At 48.4% G+C, this 23,220-nt stretch overlaps 8 protein-coding genes across 8 annotated transcripts; 5 read left to right on the forward strand and 3 right to left on the reverse strand.

Annotated features, from left to right (window-relative positions):
* Window positions 1-289: 289 nt before the first annotated feature.
* JR316_0011557 (Aconitate hydratase, mitochondrial) lies at window positions 290-1,373 on the forward strand (the record flags this gene model as incomplete). Its single annotated transcript, XM_047897206.1, has 5 exons — window positions 290-391; window positions 769-1,050; window positions 1,108-1,149; window positions 1,212-1,283; window positions 1,338-1,373. 5 exons carry the CDS (start codon window positions 290-292, stop codon window positions 1,371-1,373), a joined length of 534 nt encoding a protein of 177 aa, XP_047743615.1.
* Window positions 1,374-3,085: 1,712 nt separating this feature from the next.
* Window positions 3,086-6,035, forward strand: JR316_0011558 (uncharacterized protein; the record flags this gene model as incomplete). The annotated part of the gene is made up of 4 exons (XM_047897207.1): window positions 3,086-4,823; window positions 4,883-5,035; window positions 5,088-5,210; window positions 5,281-6,035. The coding sequence occupies 4 exons, from the start codon at window positions 3,086-3,088 to the stop codon at window positions 6,033-6,035; spliced, it is 2,769 nt and encodes a 922-aa protein (XP_047743616.1).
* A 3,274-nt stretch (window positions 6,036-9,309) lies between these two features.
* JR316_0011559 (uncharacterized protein) lies at window positions 9,310-10,484 on the forward strand (the record flags this gene model as incomplete). Its single annotated transcript, XM_047897208.1, has 3 exons — window positions 9,310-9,487; window positions 9,549-10,261; window positions 10,323-10,484. 3 exons carry the CDS (start codon window positions 9,310-9,312, stop codon window positions 10,482-10,484), a joined length of 1,053 nt encoding a protein of 350 aa, XP_047743617.1.
* A 1,043-nt stretch (window positions 10,485-11,527) lies between these two features.
* On the reverse strand, window positions 11,528-12,822 carry JR316_0011560 (uncharacterized protein; the record flags this gene model as incomplete). Its single annotated transcript, XM_047897209.1, has 2 exons — window positions 11,528-12,659; window positions 12,713-12,822. The coding sequence occupies 2 exons, from the start codon at window positions 12,820-12,822 to the stop codon at window positions 11,528-11,530; spliced, it is 1,242 nt and encodes a 413-aa protein (XP_047743618.1).
* Window positions 12,823-13,774: 952 nt separating this feature from the next.
* Window positions 13,775-15,682, reverse strand: JR316_0011561 (uncharacterized protein; the record flags this gene model as incomplete). The annotated part of the gene is made up of 5 exons (XM_047897210.1): window positions 13,775-13,897; window positions 13,984-14,089; window positions 14,290-14,423; window positions 14,657-14,844; window positions 15,214-15,682. The coding sequence occupies 5 exons, from the start codon at window positions 15,680-15,682 to the stop codon at window positions 13,775-13,777; spliced, it is 1,020 nt and encodes a 339-aa protein (XP_047743619.1).
* A 455-nt stretch (window positions 15,683-16,137) lies between these two features.
* JR316_0011562 (uncharacterized protein) lies at window positions 16,138-17,399 on the reverse strand (the record flags this gene model as incomplete). Its single annotated transcript, XM_047897211.1, has 4 exons — window positions 16,138-16,224; window positions 16,282-16,393; window positions 16,445-16,590; window positions 16,644-17,399. The coding sequence occupies 4 exons, from the start codon at window positions 17,397-17,399 to the stop codon at window positions 16,138-16,140; spliced, it is 1,101 nt and encodes a 366-aa protein (XP_047743620.1).
* Window positions 17,400-19,649: 2,250 nt separating this feature from the next.
* Window positions 19,650-20,107, forward strand: JR316_0011563 (uncharacterized protein; the record flags this gene model as incomplete). Its single annotated transcript, XM_047897212.1, has 2 exons — window positions 19,650-19,819; window positions 19,906-20,107. The coding sequence occupies 2 exons, from the start codon at window positions 19,650-19,652 to the stop codon at window positions 20,105-20,107; spliced, it is 372 nt and encodes a 123-aa protein (XP_047743621.1).
* A 930-nt stretch (window positions 20,108-21,037) lies between these two features.
* Window positions 21,038-22,547, forward strand: JR316_0011564 (3,2-trans-enoyl-CoA isomerase; the record flags this gene model as incomplete). Its single annotated transcript, XM_047897213.1, has 10 exons — window positions 21,038-21,128; window positions 21,218-21,289; window positions 21,359-21,380; window positions 21,462-21,570; window positions 21,628-21,679; window positions 21,811-21,882; window positions 21,946-21,990; window positions 22,048-22,129; window positions 22,198-22,370; window positions 22,465-22,547. 10 exons carry the CDS (start codon window positions 21,038-21,040, stop codon window positions 22,545-22,547), a joined length of 801 nt encoding a protein of 266 aa, XP_047743622.1.
* Window positions 22,548-23,220: the final 673 nt, after the last annotated feature.

The following is a 23,220-nucleotide window of genomic DNA, read 5'->3' on the forward strand; positions in this document are numbered from 1 at the left end:
TCCTCAACGCGATGTGTCGACGACGCAAGCACGTCGAGAGAGCGTGAGACCCGCGGTTTATTGGCGTGAGACGGACGACTGGGAGTCTCTTTGTTCCCGAACCTCTTCCTCTTTCGCGTCGTGACGCAAAGATGAGAGCAATCAAAGGTACTTTGTTTCATCCTCCATTGCACCCTATATTAACCTTTCTCAGGTATCCTTCTCACCTGGTCAGCAACCACATTCTCCAGACACTACCATTAACCTGACACACCCCAGCGACCCCGCAGTGAAACAGATCCTGCTCCTCATGAACGAGCGCGAGAGCTTCATCATCGAGGACCTCGACGAGAGCCACCTCGTCATCAAAGCCGAGCAGGAGTACCGCGTGCGCAAGGAGCTCGAGGCAGAGGTGCGTCACTCTCAAATGCCCGGGGGAATGCCACCTCACCCGTTTCTACAGTTGGAAAAAAACACATACAGCTTGGAGACATGACGATTATGCGTCAATTTACATCATGTATTCCCACCACCCAATGTCCCATATTCACTAGAACCCCTCCATTCACTATCTGCTGGTCCAGACACTGCGGTAGCCGACCTCTGTATGTTGACCAATGAGCAATTGTTCTACAAGTCTTATGAAAATTTGGCTCTATGTTTGACATACAGCAAACTATACATAATGCATGTATGATAACTGCTTCATTAAAAACATACAGTAGTCGGTGCCTGCAGCGAGAGCGCAGTATCCACTTTTAAACAAGTTGTGGATCGTTCTTTGGCGAGAACTATGCCTTCCCCGGTGGACTTATGATTGGAACGGACTCTCATACCTACGAGGACATGTCGCGCTCTGCTGCTCTCCTTAAGGAGGCCAAGGATGCTGGTCTCGAGCTCAAGTCCAAGTTCACCGGTACCCCGGATCAGAGCAAGTTCGTGCTACCATCGCCCGTGACGGACAGATTGAGGCTTTCGAGAACGTCGGAGGAGTTGTCCTTGCCAACGCTTGCGGACCTTGCATCGGACAATGGGACAGACAGGACGTTAAGAAGGGCGAAGCCAACACTAGTACGCTAAATTTATTTTGTTGACATCATCGGTGTTGGGACCTTTGCTCCTGGTAAGAACTCGACTCTTGTCGCCAAGCACGCTGACGGCTCCGTCGACGTGAGTCTTTTTTCTTCTTTTCTTTTTTATGGTTTCTGATGTTGGATGTACCACTTTTGTAGGAGATCCCTCTTGCTCACTCTTTCAACGAGGGTCAAATTGAGTGGTTCAAGGCTGGCTCTGCCCTCAACTTGGTACGTTCATGTTCTCATATCCAACATACCGTTTCTAACCCTTTTTTTTCAAAGATGGCTGCCAAGGCCAAGGCCGCTGGCTCTGCTTAAAAACCGAGTAGATTTATCTCTACTGCTTTTTTTCTTGTTCTTTTTTTCCTTCGTGGTTCCAATCTCCTCGATGTGAAAGGACGGAAAAAAAATTAGATATCGCGAATACGATCAGATGAAGCGGGATACTTTTTTCAAATGTATTAGTTCCTGGAACATATTTTGTTGTATGAATTGCTTGGACGAGATTGGGATGGGTGGATGGATGGATTTAAACGAGTTCGGGCGTTAGAGGTTGGATGTGGTTTGTCCGAGTTGGAAAGTTCTGATTGGTGTATGTGGTTTAAATCTACCGCATGTACCCATGAGGACGAAGGAGGTGTGTTGCAGTTGAACGCTATACGAGCTTTTGTTAGGTAGCCAGATAGCGGGAGACAAGGAACGGTGCAGATCGTTCCTGCTCTCTTTTTTTTCTTACTACTTACCTTGTACGCATTATGACAGTCTTTTTGTTTTTTTATAGATTTTTTCTTTTTTATCTCAAAATTTTTTTTGTCTTCTGGTTTGGTGTGCGGTTTTTGGTTTTTGGTTTGGGATTGTTATGTGGTTCGGGATGTTGTGCCGTCTGGTCGTTCAGCTTGTTTGGGGGGATGGGCAAGGGATGGGTTGAGGTTGATTGTTGATGATGTTGAGAAAGGTGGGTGAGGGTGTAGGAGAATGCGTGAGGTTTATAGAATGAACTGTGTCTCGGTGTAGAGATGGGATTTGCCTGCTGGTGTTGGCATTGAGATCTGAGAGGCTACGACTGTACGAGATTACGAGGAGACGCGACACGACGCGACGCGATGTGGGATACTGTATGGCACGTGCTTTTGATAGCCAATAGGAACGTTCGAAGTTGAAATGAAATTGCTTCATAGAGGGCGAATGGCAACCTTGATCGAACCAAACTTGAACTGGAACTTTGACGTTGCTTTTGAATTTTGTCCTTGGACGTTTTGGTCTGATGCACTCTTGCACTCTTTGCTTTGCTTTTGGATTTTGAAGGATTGGTGACTGCTGGCGAAATGGATGGGTTTTTTCGTGCTGCTTCTTGGTCTTCAACTTTGGATCTGGTGTCTGGTTCTAACAAGTGCTTCAATTGCCATTTGATTCTTCGATTTGAGTGTGTCGAGATCGGGGATTCGGAAGGGCAGATTTGTATACTTTGGTTGAGCTTTACTGTGTTGAATCTTCGTTTGCTGCGCTCTGCTTTCTATGCGACTGGACGTGGACGTTTAGGATGCCTGCAAAAATACTACCGTGCTACTGGATAACTGGACTATGTTTTCCTTGGGTGCTGCTGTCTTTTTTTGCATTGGACTTGGCATCGTTTAATGAACTAAACACGACGACTCTTGCGATGTTGTTTGTGCTGTTCTGTGTTTTTCGCTGCTCCCGCTCCAGGAATTCCAATATTTCAAGGTGCCCGTTCTCTGGACCTAGGTGTTTTCCCCACTCGATCTTATTCTCGATCTTCTGACACTGTCTCAGGTATCTTCGTCGTCTCTGACATAACATTCTGGACGCGACGCGTATACGTTTGTGTGGGGATGTTAGTTCCCCCTCGATCGATCGTATACAAGCTCGCCCGGGCGTGGTGTATATAATCCTACCCTCTCTTTACTTCCTCTCTTTCCTTCCTTCTCTTCAGTCTCTCACCGAAGGAAAGACTCTACTGTATACCCTCTTGTTATTTTCTGCGATACCTCTTTACGAATATCACGAACATCATGAAGCTCTTCAAGCGCAAGTCTACCAAAGGCGATGTCGTCGCCGAGGTTATGGGCATCTCGCCCGGCGCCGTTGGTTCTGCCAACGACGCGACCAAGCCCAAGAAGAAGAAGGGCAAGGCCCGCCGTGTCTGTATGTATCTCATCTCATCCTCGCCAAGGCTCTGGAGCGTGTTCGAGCGTGTTCTGACGCGTTCATTTTTAGTCCTCGGTATCTTGAAGAAGACCGTTCCCTGCGCGTCGGGAAGAGCCCACACGGTTGAGAACGTCGGCGAGGACGAAAGCTTCTACGACCAAAAGCACAAGAGCGAAGTTACTGCCACGGGCGAGTTCATCTTCGAGCCCATGGGGCTCCCCGCCCAATCGGTTGCGGTGCCCATCGCTGCGCCAGCCCCTGCCCACGTCGCCGGGCGCAGGAACCGTCAGGCTCAGATCATTCAGCCCAAGGTTCAGGCCCCAGCTGCTATGGGCGAGGTCAATGGATCCGTCGACATCGTCCAGGAGGCCAGGGAACGCACTGAGAGGGTCGTTCCAGAGGCGATGAACCCCGCCAACGCCAACGCTGGCGGGAACAGGAACCGCACTGCTCGCGTTATTCAGCCCAAGATTCAAGATGGGTCGGTCGACAAGTTCAGCATCATCGAGCGGGCCTATCTTCATCAGCTCAAAACGCAAGGAGATCGTCCTCCTCCCAGCGACGCGCAGAACAAGGCCAAGCGCCAGGCGCGTATCATGTACCCTGGGGCCATCAACCCTGACCACAAGCCTGGTGCAGTCAAGGCCGCCGACGTCGAGAAGGAGGTTAGCACTCGTCCCAAGATCCCCTTGCCTCCTATGCCTATCGACCCGACTTTCGACCCAAACGCAAGGAGCGAAGTGAGGATCGCGCACCCCTTCGTCTACCCCCCGCGCCCACCACCCAAGCCCCTCGTCGAGCACGATGCCAGCTCTCCTCCGAACATTCCTCTGCCACCTGTGCCCACCTACCCCTACGACAGGAAGTTTAGGCGTCAGGCGCGCATCGCTCAACCCAAGGCTGTCGATGCTCCCGCCGAGGTCGCCGACGCCCCCGTCGTCAAGGTCGAGGAGCCAGTCAAGCCCGTCGTTGTTGAAAGCTCGACCACTCCCGAGGCTGTCGATGTCGTCGAGGTCGCCGAGGTCGCACCTGCCAACACCGTTCAGAAATCCAGACGTCATGCACGCATCGTCCAACCGATTGTTTTCGCCCCCGACAATGAGCCAGCTGCTGTGGACGACCTCGACAACGGCAAGGACGCTGCTGTGGCCACCAACGTCCTTGAGGTTGCCGAGGTCGACACTGCGAACGTTGCTCAGAGGAAGAGGCGTCACGCACGATTTGTGCTTCCCGTCGATTATATCCCAGCTTGTGAAGCTGCGACGGGTGTTGAGGTTGAAGATGTTGTCAAGCCTGCCGTGGTCGAAGAACCTGTCGGTGTTGAGGAGCCTGCCGTCGTGGTCGTCGAGGAGCCTGTCGTCGAGGAGCCTGTCGCCGTCGAGGAGCCTGTCGTCGAGGAACCTGTCGTCGAGGAACCTGTTGTCGTCGAGGAGTCAGCTGTCGTCGATGTTCAGTCCAAGGTCGTCGATCACGTCGAGGTCGACGAAGAACGCCGCAAGCGTGCTTATACCTCTTTCGATGCAGTGCTTGTTGGCCTTAGCCTTCTCCGCGATGACTCCAGCGAGGGCGAAAGCTACAAGGAACGCGACTTTTTTTCAGACGGTACGTCTTTTATCTTTGTTTCACTGATGTCTACCTTTGGTTGACTTTTGTACCCATAGAATCTTCGCATCCTGGTGATGTAGAAGATGTCGTCTCTGAGGTTGCCGCTGCTGTTGAGAATGAGGTAGCTGTTCGTTGTTCTCTTGAGGTGCGAGTGGCTGTTACCTCCAAAGTTGTTGCATATGGAACAATTCTTTTCGATGAAAATAACAGTGAGTAATGTCTCTTTCTTTCATACTACTTTTGTTGTTGACGTTTCAATAGATAACACTGTCTCCGAGGTCGCTTCGTTTGAAGATGACCTCATCGTCCTTGGATCTTTCTCCAAGGATGCCGATTTCAAAGTTTGCACCTTCGGGTCCATTCCTCTTCTGGAGGATGATACCAGTGAGTACCCCTGTTATCACATTCTGTCTCTGTCTCTCTCCTCTTTCTTTTCATGCCTCCGCAACTTCAGCTGCTGATGTCTTGTGGCTTCTAGTCGGCAATTTCATCAAGACACAATATCTTACTCGTCGTGTTGCCGTTGGGAAGACCTCGGAAGTTGTTGGTTCGTCTGTTGTTGATTCTTCTACAGTCAGCGAGGTTGTCGATAGATCCTCGAATGGCGACTTGTCTCCTCTTGTGGATTCTATTCCTTCGGAGTACTCTTCCTCTCCTACTACTCCGGTCGAGGTTCAACAAGCTGGGGACCTGCCAAAGGAGGAGGTGAAGGAAGAAGTCAAAGAAATCGTTGATGTCATTGAAGAGGTACCTGTTCTCGGTTCCCCTATCAAACTTGTGACTTCTTCACCCAAGCTTGCTGTGGTTCCAACCTCGCTTCCTTATGCCAAGGGAGTTCCTACTCGTCGGGTCGATATTCGTGGCACTCGTCAACGGGTCCAATGCGAGGGAACATCGACCAGCACTGGGGAACAACCTGGCGTTCTCGTGCGAAGTATTCTGAACTTGGAAGAGGCGTACTCTACGACCAATAAGCCTCGCATTGCTTCAGCTTCGCCTGTTGTCGAGACGGATGCACCGCTTTCCACTACCAGGAAAGTTCCACCTTCTCGAATTCCAGTACTGGCATCACGACGAGAAGCTCTTGCTCGCCGTCGCTTTGGTACGCTATACGAGTCGCGATCTACACCTGCACCTGGTATTCGACCTTTGTTACTGCCCTTGCATAAGAGCAATCGCGATGCATACGACTCGGAGCATGAGCGATGAACACTATATTCTGCTGGCATCTTCGCTGGTATTTGCATATTATTCTGGCTCTCTCTCTCTCTCTCTCTTTTTCTCTCTCTCATCTCTGGATTTGTATCGACTCTGGTTTCTGTCTCTCGTCTTTTTTTCTCGTCTCTGTCTCTCTCTGTCTCGTCTCTCGTCTCTTGTATCTCTTTTTGTCTCTTTTTTCTATCTCGATTTTTGTCTCGTTTATTGTGTCTTGTTTCTTTTTCTCTCTCTCTTTTTTCTCTTTTTATTTTGTATTTTTTCTTGATCTGTATCTTTTTCTTTTTCTGTCTCCCTTAATATGCCGTTCATCTTGGTGACGGTCATCATATATCTGGTGAGTTTTCGCACACTGCAACTATATCTTGCAACCTTTCTGACTTTTATTTTTTTAGGATTTTCGCCCTTCATATATGGGCATAAGTTCAACAATCTATATCAAATTTTAGACATATATCCTCTTAATATCTGGCGAGTTTCACACTGCAACTGTATTACACACCTGTCCTAACTCTTTTTCTTAGGATTTTTGCCCTTCATATATGGGCGTAAATCCGAATAATCTGCATCAAGTTTTAGACAAATATACTCGTAATATCTGGTGAGTTACACGTTGTATCTGTGCCTCACCTGTCCTAACTCTTTTTCTCAGGATTTTCGCCCTTCAAATATGGGCGTAAATCCAAACAATTTGCATCACATTTTAGACAAATATACTCGTAATATCTGGTGAGTTCCACGTTGTAACTGTGCCTCACCTGTTTTGACTCTCTTCTTAGGATTTTCGCCCTTCATATATGGGCGTCTTTATCAAATTTTAGACAAATATACTCGTAATGTCTGGTGAGTTTCACACCGCCATTGTTCTCTACACCTGTTCTGACTCTTACCAGGATCTTCGCCCTTCATATCTGGGCGTAATCCGAATAATCTGCATCAAATTTATACTCTATTAGATATGGTAAGCTTTGCACATCCCTTTTCGTCTACTCTCTCTCATCTCAATTGTCGCTGTTGACAGGTCCTTTATACATCTTTATGGAAGTGTCGTGTGCATTTGTCATGACTATTTCTCTTAATCTTTCGTACGATTTATGCGCATTTAAATCGTTTACTGTATCTAACTTCAGTTCTAAGGTCTTCTATACATTTCGACGATGTCCATTTATCGTCGTTCTTCATGGCCGATGACTTCATTACATCCTCGAAGTCGTTCGCCTGCTCAGTGACTCGCGTTCGGATTTCACTGACAAAGTTCTCGCTCCTTGGCACCATTGGTTAACAACGCTCGCAGTTTCAGCAGGTGAGTCCTAGTTATCTTCAACATTACTCTCCTTTCTGATCATACTTTTTCAGATTTCTCAGCTGAGGCTTCTTAGGCATACTCTACCCTGGGCACAGGCCATACCGCCCAGCACTGGAAACAATATCCGGGTTAGGGAACACACAGCCGACGGGCATCCTTGTGTTCCTCCTTTCATCAGGTGAAGGAGTTGTCTGACGGGACAATTTCTGAGCCACATCGCAGCCGCATATGGAGTCGGGAGCGCTGACGAGTGCTCTCGTTTTCATTGTGTGGCTGCGGTGTCCGGTTGCATGGGATAGGGGGCGCAGTGCTGACGAGTGCTGTTTCCTTCTACTCTTGCGCCGGGATGATTGCCCGGATACCTCCCAAACCAGTTGCCCATTCCGGATGCGCCAACCTCCAGCCTCGCCTTGCCTTTATATCTGCCGCTGCAAATTACTCGTTGCCATCATCATACGCCATTGGACCGAACACCTGGACGCTACCGTCCTTCTCCGTCCTTCTCCGGAGCCCTAGACAATCGCTGGCTCAAACTTCTCTGCAATGTTCGAGATAGACCTCTATCAACTTTCTCGGCATTTACGACCTTCACGACCTTTTACGACCTCCACGGTTTTACAACCGTCATGACCTTTACGACATTTTACGACCTTCACGGTTTTACGACCGTCACGACCTTTTACGACCTCCACGGTTACACAACCGTCACGACCTTTACGACCTTTTACGAGCCTCACGGTTTCACAACCGTTACGACCTTTCACGACCTTTTACGACTTTTACGACCTCCACGGTTACACAACCGTCACGACATTTTACGACCCTCACGGTTGCACAACCGTTACGACCTTTTACGACCTCCACGGTTTTACAACCGTCATGACCACACCGTTACGACCAATCAAGAGCCAGGCTATTAGTCTTCTCGCCAATCATAGACGGCCACCTTTGACATGCCATCACACATCACTATACACTACCTTTACGATGCGCATACTGTCTACCCGCTCTGGCTCGCTCGTTGGCTTTTCGCCTGGCTTCCACAATCTATTGCCTCGGGGCTACTTCTGCTTTTGTTCTTGCTGTCTTCGTTCATTTTTTGTTATTCTCTCTTTGTTCAACAATTTCTTGTTTTCGATGTTACTCGTATTTCTTTGTTGTTGCTTTTATCTTGTTCTCTTCGTTCTCCTCTTCATGCTTCATCGGACAATTTTTGCATTTACATGCTACTTTGCCATTTTCGTGCTTCATTGCTACACACTACCATTTCTTTCAAATATTTCTTCCATCTTTATTTCTTATTATCAACTCAATTTATTTCATATATCTTTATATATTTTCTTTTAGTCTCTTATTCTTATTATCTTCTAATTTATTTCCTTCAATTTAAACCATCACATATCTCTGCTTTACATTCATCTTTTTATCATCTACTCGCTTCTAAATCTTCTTTTGAATCTTCACATATAATTTTTATATTTTATACCTATGTACCAACATATACTCTCCATCTTCTAATATATTCTGCTTTGAAAATCTAATAAATGTTTGAACCTAAGTTTGCTGCTAGAGGACAAGAACTCATTAGACTTTAACCCCTTTTAAAGCCGTGAGAACTAGGAAGGCCCCTGATCATGCTTTTGTACGCCCTTTCTGTCATCAAGTCGCACTGTTGGTTGTGCTCTTCGTGTTCTTCCACAATATGGATCATGATCGTTTCTATCGCCCATTTTTATCAACTTGCTTCCAGTTAGCTGCATTATCATCGATTTTTAGAGTTCTGTTTAGATGATTCGGATTCCCTACCTGACTGTCACATTTTTTGCTTTTCGATCTCGATCGTTTTCTGGATGAGTGTGATCCCCAATTATTTTTCCCAATGCATTCATTCTTCTTCTTCCTATTAGTTTCATCTTCAGCGGGTTTTTCATGGCAGATCTTCTATTCTCAATCCTTTCCACCATGGGCACATCTTCGCTCTCGAAACTGTTCGCTCGTCCTTCAAAACGCCTGGGTGTTCATTCCATGAAAGGTAAAGAAGAGTCCAATTTCAGCAGTGAAATCTTCCAACTGCTGATGCTCAACAGCATGAGGAAAGTTCTTCCAGTGCGAGGTCAGAGCAAGATCTCCATTCCGGTGTGTACTTCATAATAGCGTTATCGTAAGATGGACTCATCGGACACCTCTTCCATCTTCCACAGCTGTTGAAAAGCCTTCTCCACCAATGTCAAAAGAGGAGGCCTTCGAGGCGTTGTTGGCGATGTCTGAATCTGACGAGGATTCGAAGCGCTCTTCAGTTTTTACCATGAAAAGGACGAGTTCTGGCGAGTCATCACCATCAGAATACTCAAGCTCCCCTTCAACACCTTCTTCGTTCTCGCTCAGCGTACTTTCTGGAGACTCTGAAAAGAAGGATGGTGAAAGTATTAGATTCCCCAAAAGCGACACGGAGTCTGATTTGGCGGTGCCTTCTGAGGAAAAGCTTGAACCTACTACCCTTGCGACTGAGGTAGGCTCAAAAGAAGACGTGGCGGAGGACCCTTGCTCTGGCGGGCATACACAAGATGATGATTACCTCGATATGCGCCTGGTCAATAAGCTCTTCGAGGACATTGTCAACCCGCGTGCGCGTCGCGTAGGTATGGTCCCCGGACCACGCACTGGACTTGGGAACGCTATTTTGGCCGCATATAAGCAGGAGTTACTAGAGACTGTTATTGCGCTTGAGGATTCGTTTTCCTCACCGGTCCCCGCGTCGGGACTTTCACCGTACCCATGGGATAAGGTGCCTGAGGTATCGGGTGGCGACATAGATGCCGGGGACAGCTCGCCTGACGCCAGTTTCGACAGCGCTGTGGTTAGTCTGGATATCTTCAAAGAAAAGGACGAAGTCCCTTCCCAACCAACCACGGCGGTGCTTGATGGCGAAGGAATAAAAAAATGGCTTCGAGATTTTCTCTTCCACCTAATTTCAGGAAGGAAGAACCGGATCCCAATCCTCTGTTGACTGTGGTTCATATTCTCCTTCGAAGACAGCAAGACAAAGTGAGGGGAATTTTGCGCATTTCTGTGGACAGGGATATACATCCTCCCGACACGAAAGTGTTCAGGACCATTTCAACTCGCCCATTCGCTAAGTTTTGATTCTCGGTCTTGGGTTCTGCGTCCTCTTCTGGTTAAGATTATCGCTTAGGTTTTTCCTTGTTCTTCTTTGCTAGCGACATTCTCTATCGATTCTGCATTCTATTCCATGGAGCTCAGACAGCCCTTTTGCTGCATTCACGTGGTTGTTTTGCATAAATTTCTGCATTCCGTCTCGCTCGTGCTATCTCTATCGACAAGGAGGTCTACGACTTTTTGGCCACCGCCACCACCAAGCATGGCCTTGGCTTCTGGATGCCCGGCTATGGTATCATTCACCAGATTATCCTCTCTTTGGCCGGTTGTGGTGTTTGACCGTCGAGACCCAAGGACTCCAGTATCTCCAATCGGAGTCTTCTTTCACCCATGGAACGACTCGACTGAAATGACAAAAAGGCAAACCACCCCATGTACCCAGACACCACACGCGTCATGCGTATGCATCCACCCACAACTGTTCTCAGCGTCCTTTCGGACAAGTCCACAGGGCCGTTATGTTATCAATCTAACATCTACTGACGGGTGTGGTGTCGTGTATCATGAGGACTCGGATTTGTTCGCAAACCTGAGTCACGTAGCTCCAGTTTTTGCGTTTTAACCAGATCGGATCCTCAAAAAGGTTGTGCCTAAAGAACTGAACAGATCTTGATTCACGTTCGATACGCGTCCTTGATTTTTTCAATCTGTGTGCAAAAACTGAAGCTTCCTGCAACTTATTTATCTAATGATCAACTACATTCCTGTCTTCCTTATCATGTGGTGTGATGCATGATGACTTGAGTTGTCAGCTATCAGCGCGCGATGACAGGCGCCTTTTCATAGTTCCTGATACGAGGACAATAGACGCCCAAATACAGTCTGACCGTCGTCGACGCATTGATGAGTGGGAGGTTTCCATCTAGCCCTATGGACGTGAAGGTGAAGTGGTGCAAGTTCAAGCAAGAGAAAGATCTGTAAACTCTGATTTTGAGGTACACATAGCATGCCCGTAGCATTTAATTTCAGAGATCTGTAACTAACTAACTAACTACCCAATATATCAATAACAAGGTGCGCTCTCGAGCGCTTTAGTGGACTCGAGAACCAATTTTAGCGCCCACTGTTTAATTGTCTCATTTTCATTTTCACTTTCTTCGTTTTTGTCTTCATCTCCGCCTTCATCTTCCGTCCCTCTTTTCACACTTCCCTGAGCTGCACCAAAACACCACTCGCGCAGCACAACAAGACCCAAAAACAGGGAATACCATATACGCTTCGTGCGCTGGCGGGGGAATAGAAGAAGGTGTTTGCCGCCAGACGAAAGATACGCTTCATTTAGAGCTTGGGAGGGGCGATTGGGTGAAGGGAGAAAAAACGACTCAAGGAGCGGGTCGGCCCAGAGCGCATGGGTGAACATGGACGGGAGGATAGCTGCTATACTAACATTCATCTCTGCATCTGAATCTAGTGCGGCACGCGAAGTGAGTAACAGAATATCCTCTTCGAACCCGGAGAACCATACAAGCGAGGGTGTATCCGCGTCGTCGAAGAGAAAGAATCCGATGGCGCGCGAGAGGTGCGCGCGGATCTGGGTATATGGGATGTCGAGTGCCGACTCGGACTCGGACTCGGACTCGGACGCAAGTTCGAACGCGGATAAGAGAGACTCGAGGAGGTGCGTGAATGTTTCTTGCCAGCTGTACGTCTGCCCTGGCTCCGTCGGCTCTGGTATACTGGATGTAGTAGCAGCGTTGGCCTCAGGTGTAATGGTAACAGGCCCGAAAAAGTCGTTCTGCACGAGTGCATGTGCGCGGCCCAGCAACGCGCCTATCTGCAGATCTAGCAGAGTGTCTGCTTTGGTGTTGGCGTTGAGAACTGTTCTGCGTGCGTGTGCGAGGGTGGTGATGTTTTCAGAGGTGTATGTGCCGCTGGAAGTAGGAGGAGGAGGGGTAAGAATGAATGGGAAGGGGAGGGTGGTTAGAGTTGTGTCGAGAATGGGTATTGGGATGGGGAAGGGCAGCGAGGACGAGGCATCGTGTAGGAGTTTGAAGAGGTTGTGGATTGTGGGGAGCGAGTTGGAATCGGAATTAGAGGACGGGGAGACATCGATGGTGAGGAAACAGCAGCATGTGGACTTTGCAGAGCCCGCTGGCGCGAGATCGAGGATATAGGTCCGTATGGAGCGCGTGTAGCTGTAGCGTAGATTAAATTACAGTGCACAATCGTCGTCGACACGGACACGCACCTGTATCCGATGTTCTTGAGCTGTGTGAATCCCGTCACGGTGGTCTGGCTGTGTCCTGGCAGATGTGTCTGGACGATGCCCTCCAATTGGGAGAGTGTTGGATGGCGCATGGTGATGGTCAGGATCTGTTATCTTTCCGGAATGCCAGATTATTGACACTAATAGCCTATATAGATATGTCAAAGGAGGATATAGATATCTTGCTAACAGGAGTCCTTTTACAAATAGTCTTGAGCTTTGATGCTTCTAGTTTTTGCACACGAATTGGAATCAAAGGCGTGTTTCGAACATGCGTTAGTTCGTTGGGCACGGCCTTTTTTGAGGATCGAAAACAAGGACTCGAGAAAACCTCAAGCCCTCACACCACACGAAGTGCAGGACACTGAGAACAAGTTGCAGGTGGGGGCAATGTATGATTGATTTATCTCCAACTCTGCCTCAAGCTCAGCCAGTGATTGCGACGCGGATACGCACCTGTATCCAATAACACGCTACAGTGGACTGGCGGTGTTCGGGAGGGGTGTCTGGACAATAGATTGCCAGTTCAAGAGCATTGGATGTCGCATCTGATTCCGAGATACTGTTATCTAGCAAGTCATGTTATCTGATTAGATCGACAGCTATATCTGCAGCATTCGTTTCAAAGCTCCTGTTTGGGCATGCGCATTTCAAATCTTTGTCCACCACTACCCTCACCGACTCCGAATATCCATACCTTGATAATTAAATAAACAAACAGTTGCTTATTACATGAGATACAGTCTGACAAAAGTCGCAGACTTGAAAAAGGCTGATATAACGGCAAGAACACCGGGCGTCTAATTCTGCAAGAGCACATCCAAAACGTCCAATGGCTCCATTGATATATCACCCAGTATCTTTCAAGTACCAAATCTCAAATTTTCAAAAGTTCAAATTCCAAGGTATAAATCACAATAACGGTCGATTATACGAGCTTTAAGCACAACATCTCTTTCACCAAGAAAAATTATGTAACTCAAAAAAAGAAACAGGAATTAGGCTCGTCCTGCCAGGCTTATACATACTACACCTGCCTGCCTTTTACGCAGAAGCAGCGGAAGCAGCAGCAGCAGCAGCCTCCTTAGCAGCCTTCCTCTCCGCTTTCGCCTTTGCCTTCTCCTCCTTCTTCGCATCATTAATCACCCGCGCACGCTCATCATACACCTAGTAGTAATGTACCACAGCCAATTCATCAGCATACCATTCAATAAATCTAGGAGCGGAAAAAAGGAAGGACGAAGACAACGTACCGCTATCTCTTCAGCCGAAAGCGCGTTGTATTTCGCACGCAGGTCGCGCGTGACGTCCGCGAAAGTCGTACCCTCGAGCGACTTGGGGAAGTTATCTTTGAAGAACCTGTGTATCGTCCAGCGTCCATCGTTTCGTCGTGTCGTCGTGTCGTTGTCGGTAAATACATCCCCACACGCAAAGTACCCATTCAAACCCATCAAAATTCCGAAAAAAACCAAAAACCAAAAACCAAAAAGAACCAGTCAGCTAAATCCCACAAAACCACCCCCCCAGAAAAAATAAGAAAAATAAGAAAGGCGACGTACAAATTAACACCTCTAATCCCAGACGACTTCGACTTCGACTTAAGAATCTTACGTTCCTTATTCGTAAGCGTCGCGCGCCACGCGGCTACTTTCTCATGGTACTCTTGGAATGACTTTGGGTCGACGGCGTATTTCTGTGTGTGGTTGGATTGGATATGAGAAAAGGGAGGGAAGAGAGGAGTGGAGTGGGGAGGGTCAGTGTCAAGTATCATTTCATACATATTAAATAAAATAAAATAAAAGAAACAAATTCCTCTCGCATCCTCGTCCAACCCAATTCAACCCAAGTGCAAGTGCAAAATACACCAACACAACCCCCCTCCCCCCAAAAAAAACATAAAAAGAAAAAAGAAAAAGGCAAACACACCTGCTTCTCCTCCTCACTCATCGACGCCCACTTCTGCGCAACCTTGGCGAACTCGGTCCTCATATCCGAGCCAGCAGGGACAACATACTTGCCGCCTTCCGGAGTCGCGTCTTTGAACGCTTGCTGGAGGAAGTTGTTGAATGCGTTCATGGGCTTGCGGAATGGGTTTTTGGCGTTTTGTTTGGCCGCTAGATGGTTTTTTGGTTTTTGGTGTATGGTTTTGGGTGTATGGTTTTTGGTGTATGGTTTTTGGTGCATGGTTTTAGTTTTGACGTTTTGTTTGGGTTGGGTTGGGTGCAAAGAAGGATGGAGGGGAGAAGGAATGTTAGTATTTGTATGGTTTGCGGAGAAGTAGGGAAGGGCAATGAGGATAAGGTGTAAGAAAGACGAGGCCAACAGATAAGACCCACAACCAGCAAAAGCTGGTACAACTCGAAAATGCACGATGAACGGCGCCCCAAATCCCAAAGGATTAAACCAGAACCCAGTGCATATCCCAACAAACAAGCCCACAACCCACAACCCACAACCCCCCAAAAAAAATCAAACCAACTGACCTTTCTCAGCAGCAGCCTTCTCTGCCTTCTTCTTCCTCTGCGCCTCCTTGCGCGCCTCCTTGCGCTCCCTCTGCGCCTCTGCGCGCTCCCGCTTCGCAGCTTTCGCTTTCTCCTTCGCCGCTTTAGCCTTCTCCTTCGCAGCTTTGGCTTTCTCCTTCGCAGCTTTCGCTTTCTCCTTCGCCTCTGCGGATTTAGCTTTAGCTTTCTCCTTCGCCTCAGCGGACTTGGCTTTGGGTTTCTCCTTTGCTGTTTTGTCCTTGCTGGTAGTGCGTGCAGACGAGGACTTCGAGGAGGACGAAGACGCCGGCGTGTCGACGCGGGCAGAAGTCAAGAATGTGCGGCGCGTCGCTGTAGCCGCAACACCAGCAAGCAACGACGAAACGCCCACAGGCCTTAGGAACGTCGTCGTCGTCGCAGCCAACGGACCCCGTGTCCGCGTCCACGACGTCCGAAGGACAGCGTACAACATTAGCGCGAAAGAAAAAACGAAAAGACGAAAAACGTAAAAAAAAAGACGGGATAAAAAAAGGTGGGGGTTAGTGTGTGTGTGAGGGTTGAGCTGGAGACGGTATGAGTTTGAACTTTTGGAATGGGGACCGGGCGGCGGTTGGTTACGCGCCACCTGCCAGTCCAAGAACCAGACTCCCGTCACTCGTTCCGCCTTGAAATTTCTATTTTTGGTAGTAAAACTTTGAAATTAAATATGTGCAAATAACGCGTGGTTTTTCTTATTTTTGCTTCCGCAGAGATACAAAACGAGAATTCTTGTTTCCTTGTTGGTAGAACAGTTGCTTCCGACTGTCTACTTTCATGATTTACAACCCAGTATAATAAAAAATTGCTTGAAAACATAACAAGTGAATGTTGAAAACGTGACAATTGGTGTTGGGTATTTGGGTATTCATTCAGTCAGCAGTAAAATGGTCAGTTTGAATTAGCGCCTTTTGCCTCCGCCGCGAGAATGGCTGCCCGTCTTGCCTCGCTTTCTGTTTTGGCTATGGCAGCGTATCGCTATATGACGGAAAATTGTGAAAACGCGAGGAGTGAGGAAAAAGGGAGATGACTTACCGCTTTCTCTTCTGCGCTCAGCTCCTTCCATAGTTTACTCGCCTGGATAAAGACGGAAGAACGGCCAGTTTGGGGATCGGGTTTGAGAGTTGGGCATATCTCTCGAAGAAAACTACGGGCAAGGTTGAGTGGATGGGGTGGTAAAGAGAGCAAAGGGACATACACGCTCTGGGGCTTGATGGTGCCTTTACTGCCTTTACGTGCAACATTCTGTCTATGGGTTCTCCTCTCTGCGACGGTGAGAGACTTGTACCAGGCGCGCATCGCTTTTCTGTGTAATGGAAAGACCATGGGGTCGTTGCGGTATTGCTAGAGAGAGAAAGTGAGAAGAGAGAAGAAAAGAAAGAAGGGAGTGGACGGACCTCTTTCTCTTCCATGGACAACTCGTGCCATCTTTGAACGACGTCTATTGCTGGCGGCTCAGACTGTTCATGGAGATAGTTGGAAAACGGATTTCTAGGCGGTGCGCGTGGGCGTGACATTCTCATCCACTTTCTCCGCTCCTCCACCGCCTTATCCTGCTCATTCACCTTTCTTCTCGTAGCAGCCAGCCGCTTCTCGATTTTCTCCAGTTGTTTGCCGACCTTCTCCGCCAGCTTCGCCGCTTTCTTGCGCGTCCTCCGAAGCTCAGCCTCTACCATCTGCTTCTGCTTCCTCAGCGCTGTCTTTGTCTTCCGGTCCCGCGAAGCAGCTGCCCTCTCCTCCACCTTCACCACCGACTTTCTACGATGCTTCGCCGCCTCCGCCAACCTCTCCTCCTTCTGCGCCAGCCGCTCCTCCGCTTCACGACTGAACTTGTCCAGCTCCTCCTGCGCCGCAGCGCACTCGTCCTCAAGACGCTTAATCGCAGCGTCAAGTATCCCACTCTCTTCCTGCAGGCGCTCATACTCCATCGATATGTTATTGAATTGCGCGTGCGTGCGATCTACGTCCATCTCACGTAGCGGCGTCGGGGGCGTGAGCGGCATCACGTACTTCTCTGTGTAATATGAGCCTCGAGACCTTCGCCTGTAGGTACGGCTTGCCCCTGCGCGCAGCGCATGTAGGATGAGCGCGCTGCCCAGAGCGCGACTGTTCCCCGAAAGAGCCCGGGTGCTGCTCAAGATGCTTAGGAGCATTGTTCAGTTTATATCTTCGACCTGTGAGCACAAAAGTCCCTGGTGTCTAGAGCAGGTGGGTGAGGAGCCGGAGGCTTGATGGCAGAGCTATATTGGTGCACACCGACGGAGAATGTGGGCGATAGTGGTATAACATTGGGGGAACCAGACCATGGGAAAACGCACGTTGTCCTCGCACCCGTGACACCCCGCCGTCGCGGACTTTAAATTTCGCATCCTCTTCAGCGGCAATTTATATGCGCATATACGATGTCTCATCTCTACGGCTGTTTCGCTGCCGCTCTCATCTGGAAATCCCTTGACTCTTGCAATCAAAGGAGATGCAATGACCATTGACGGTCAATTAACTAGTACTCCTTCTCCTCCTCGCAATATAGAAATTGTACAGTCATTGAATCTCACCGAGCATCTGCTTCTCGTATGGAACCTGTACAGAACGCTTCCGATACTACCTCGAAGGGCTGGGCTGATTCTGCGCAACTTCCTATCTCAATCTGGGTTATATGGCTCCTAATACGTCCTCCTCCACGAGGCTAGCTCCACTGGTACACCTACATAAAGTGTAAACGATTTCACTCTTCACCATACTGTCTGCCTGAGTCCACTTTGAACTCAAACCATGCGCTTCGGAGCACTAGCTTTCACCCTCACCCTCACCACGGTGTCTCTCTGGACATGTGCAGCAGCAGCAGCAGCAGCGTGCGCCGTTTGCCCAGCTACAATCACGTACGATGGTACACTCAGGACCCTGACACTCGTGCAACAAAGCAGCGGGGACATCCTCGTCCAGTGCAAGTGCGTGTTTTAATTTACTTTTTAATATCTTAACGGGCGCTTCCGTGTTGCGTTCCTTGGATCGTATATGCCACTGCGAACTTGAATCTGAATCGAAATCAAACTTTGAATGTAACTGACCAAGATCTCTCCTTGTCCCCCCTCTGCCTACTTAGCTATGGTACACCTCCCATCCCAGGTTTCACACCCGCATGTCTGTACAACGTAAGTTCCAAGTCCGTCCCGACCTTAGCCAAAGATGCAAAAGGGACTCAAAGAGCCTGCTCATGTTGATATTCGGTGGTAACTCTGTGGCATATTGAATTCCACACCGCAGAACTCTACAGGCGCGCTTGTACTTTCGAATATGGAGAAGGTGTGCCCGGGGAAAGTTCCTTTGGCTGTGAAGAGCTCGTGTTCGTGAGCGTGATGGATTTATGCATGAATCCCGATGGGTCAAGTCATGGGTACTGGTACGTCGCTTCGCTCGCGCCTTGTCACGGTGAGGGAAGAAGTATTGACGATTTGTATACGCAGGTGCTCGCATGGACAAGATGCTGGTGTGATATCCAAGCGTCCGCCGTAGCCTTTGAACGATAGGAGACGGTATAAAGTGCGAACTTGTCTAAATCAAAACCTGAACGTGATCCCTGAAGGCCTGAATGTTGAACAACGCTAAACACCGAACTCGCAAGATAAACTGACAAACTTAGCTTCACATAAATCTGAGAGACGCAAGATTCAGCTGAGGAGATCTCAAGGCTCAAGTTCCGTTCCGCATATGCATGCATGCACATTCTACGTTCTACGTTCTATCCCACCCCTGTGTTCAACGTTGACGGTTGAAAACATATACATGATATGCGCATCTATCCCACGTCTCGCGTCTACATAGTACAATCCAATGCCGTTTGCTATCCATCCACGCCTACGTACCCTCCCACGTATGGACATGGACATGGACATATGTCTTCGGAATCAAAGGAAATGCAATGGTAATGATAATGATAATATGATCATCGACTAAAAATGACAACAAAAACGCCTCGGAACACATCTCTTTTGACAGCGAAGCCGAAGCGTCGACAAGATGGACGTGGACGTGGATGTGGACTGGTACCTGAGTCGGAAGTTTCCCGTTAGCTTACCCCAAACTTTCGAGATTGGACATTCGAACATGGATTTATTGATTATTGATTATTGATTACTATCTGAATCTCGGTCTAGATGGATTTTCTAATTGTACGTTGACGCGTACATCTGAATCACCCATGTGCATCCTCGGAATCGCTCTGGATTTTGCGGTGCATGTACAGATATATAAAGGGTCTCATTCCACATATAATTGTCCAAGGCATCTGCAGTCCAGATACCTAGTAACCTGCTCATTTCTCAGCTTCAGCTTCATCACTCAACTCAACTCATCTCAGTCTCAGCTAGAATTAGCTATCAAACTCAAACTCAAACACCGTAATAATGCAGTTCCGAACTACAACCGCCGCCGCCGCCCTCCTCACCGCGCTCTCGCTAGCCACAGGCGCCGCAGCCGTCACATGCGCCGTCTGTGCGCCCACAATCACGTTCAGCGGTGTCGTGCGCACGCTCACGCTCGTCCGCCAGGAGAGCGGGAACACCGTGCAGTGCAAGTGCGTTTTTCTTTCTTTCTTTTTTCGTCTTTGATTCGACAGAATGATCTTGTCGTTGGAATGTAAACTAACCATTTTTTGAACAGCTACGACACCCCTGCGATCCCGGGATTTTCTCCTGGATGTTTATATGGCGTGAGTACCCGCTTGCTGAAGATGTTTGGTAATGGGACTGGAAAAGTAAATGTTTATTTGGATTTGCAGAACGTTAATGGCGCGCTCATCTTTACGAACGCGGGCACGGCGTGCCCGAGCACGATTCCGCTAGTCACGAAGACTTCGTGTTGAGTGATGATAGTTAGTTGGGATGATATCCTGGTTTGTGAGTACTTTACAGCGGAATGAGTCAGAGAGGTTAGAGTACTTACCTTTTGTTTTTGTTTTTGCTATAGAGCAAGGACTCAGTTAGTGGGAAGAGGATACTACAAGAAATGTACATTCAAAACGATGAAAATATATACTCATTTCGCAGGAAACATGGATGTTGATTGGATGAAATAAAAGGCACTTGAGCCTCATTTTCAACTGAATAAAAGTCTAAAAGCTTACGTTCAAAGTCCAAAATTCAATCTGTAAGTGCCAATTCATTGGACAATCCGGTGGCTAAAAATAGACGGCAACTTAATGAGGGAAAGGCGGGCGTTGGAAATGTGATCCGGTGATAGTCCCGTCTCGAAGAGCATTTGCCAATACTTATCACTGGAATGTATATCTGATCACAATATCTTGTTGAACACATCAGATGTTCTCCGCATTTTCTGGTGTTTCTTGGTGGCAGGTGCTATGCACTGGCAGGCTCTTCAATGAGCACTTCATCTGCGCTCCTATCACATGATCAACAGGCTAACTCAACACAGCCTGACTAAAACGCGCTTACACTAAATTGAATAATCTCCTCCCTAAGTGTCTCTCAAAACACTAGAAGAATGCACATTCTCTCACTTTCTCGTCCCATGACCCCTATTTGCGCTATTCTTGGCGCCTCCCCGCATCATTAATAGTAAACAGCCTCGGGGACGCAAGCTGCCGAGCCGGATGGTGTCCTGACCCACCCACCAAATTCCGTTATGCATCCTTTGGATTTTAACCCGCAACCCCTCTTGCTTCCCTTTGCTACCCTACGCCGACCTGGACGCGGTGCTGATTGCCTGCACGTTGGTTCTGTACATTGAACGTTGATACCTGCTGAGAAGAAGCGAAATATCTATTGGTAACATAATGGGAAGCACTATCACCGTCGACATCTCGGACCGCATCGCGACTATCACCCTCAACCGACCTGCGAGCCTTAACGCCATCACCACTGACGGTGCGTTTGTAGTTGGTGTCTCTACCCAGTTATTTAATAGGGTTATCTGACGTTCGGTGCTTTCGTGGTGCGCCATTTCGTGCACGTAGACTACGACGCGTTCGCGAATGCGTTGAGAGAGATTGACAAGAATGAGGATGTGCTCATCACAGTGTGGCAAGGTGCGCTTTCCAATCTCGTGCATTCATGCTCTCTTTAACTAATACATATCCCTGTATTGTTATTGTTAGCTACTGGCAAATGGTTCTGCGCGTACGTCTATCTCTTTCTGCGTGTACTTGCGCAACACCCTGCGGTTCAACTGTCGCTGAACGGTGAATTGTCAATTTGTAGCGGCACAGATGTCAAGCGCTCGGGAAACAATCCTGCAGACTCCATCGGGAGCGTGCGCAAGGCGCTGAAGAATAATGTCGTGAGCACGACGACGGACTGCGGCAAGGCGGTAAGCAGTATTACCTCAACCTTCTACACGCGTATCCAGTGATTGACATTGCGATAGCTCTACTCCCATAGCAAGATTCTGGTAGCGGCTCTCAATGGGCCTGTGATGGGTACGTCAACTTGTGCAATTTCTGGAGCGCGGTGCGGGCATTGACGGGGTCGCTAGGTATAACTGCTGGTATGGGGTTTAATGTTGTCAGATGATGTTATGTGCGGAAGACGAACTGTTGTGGTACTACAGCCTTCCTCGGCTACTTCGATTTCATCTACGCCCTCCCGAGCGTATGGCTGGCTGTTCCTTTCACTTTCCTTGGTGCGTTAAAGTGCCAACCAATGACGCCTGCGCTCATTTTCCCTGTAATTTTCTTTTGATTAGGTATTGTTGCTGAAGGAGGAGCTAGCGTCAGCTTCGTCAATCGAAGTGAGCACACCTATTTTGTTTTCTCTATGCTGTGGCCAGGCTAAAACACATGCGCAGTGGGAGTAGCAGTTGCCAACGAGGTTCTGATCTGGGGCAAGAAAAAGACAGCCGACGAGCTCCTAGCTTGCGGTTTCCTCAAGTAAATCCTCTCACCTTTTTTTCCAACATCACTTACACATGCTTATTATTCGTGCTCAATGATCACAGTAAAATATTCCCAAACCAAAGCGCCGAGTCCTTCCACGCAGAAGTGCGGAAACTGCTCCTCGATGAGCTGTCCGGACTCGACCCAACCGCACTGTTGGTGATGCGGAGTCTTATCCGCCGAGGGCTGCACGAGAAAAACGACCCGGACGCTGTGAATCTGCGCGAGAGCTACGGTGCGTATCTGGTTCAAATATTCCATCTGCTACCCTATTGTGTGCAACGTTTCGAAGAACTGATGTGTTCTCTCTCTTGGATGTGTGCGAACAGCTCAAGCGGAACGGTTTGCGAGTGGAATACCTGCGCTCCAGTTCTCGAGAATCGCGCGCAAGGAGATTAAGCACAAACTATGATGGTAGTTTTGTTTCGCCGATTTTCAACATGTTGATCTGTAGTATTTTGAGAAATATAATGTATAGGCTAGGAGCGGTTGCACTTCGTCAGCGATATTTTTATTATTATTCAAATTCTTGTTTTGAGGGCACGGTTACCCTGGAAGACGCAAGTTGCAAACCTGTGTCATGTAAAGACCATGGGAAAGTAGGAAGGCTGGTATCGCATGCGCTACGAAGGCTACTAAAGTGGAGTTCCACGGGCAGCAGTATAGGCCAGTCGCGAATGGGAGAACACCACTGAGTCCCGGGAGCAGGCGTTTCCTCGATGCCTTCAACAAGCCCTGGGCCATTCAACGATTCACATACGAAGCTCTTCAGGTAAAACGGGATATTGGGTCAAGAGAGCGTCAATACCTATATTCCTGTCTATCCAAATGATTGCAGGTTTTCCAGTGCCTATGGGCGAGTTTGCATGAACCCTGGCGTGGATATCATTTTTCGGTAGAGGTTGAGCATAGTACGGAGTCGGATTAGGTGAAGTTCTGCTAATGGTGGGAGATGTCTCCATTCTAGTAGTAATTGCTTGGTTTTTTGGGATGGGCAAGGGATGGGGTGGGTGTAGGAGGATGAGTGAGGTTTTATGATGAACTGTGTTTCGGTGTAGAGGGGAGATTTGCCTGCTGTTGTAGTG

This window comes from Psilocybe cubensis, chromosome 11 (genome assembly GCF_017499595.1).
Source record: "Psilocybe cubensis strain MGC-MH-2018 chromosome 11, whole genome shotgun sequence".
In the NCBI taxonomy this organism is placed as follows: Eukaryota; Fungi; Basidiomycota; class Agaricomycetes; order Agaricales; family Agrocybaceae; genus Psilocybe; species Psilocybe cubensis.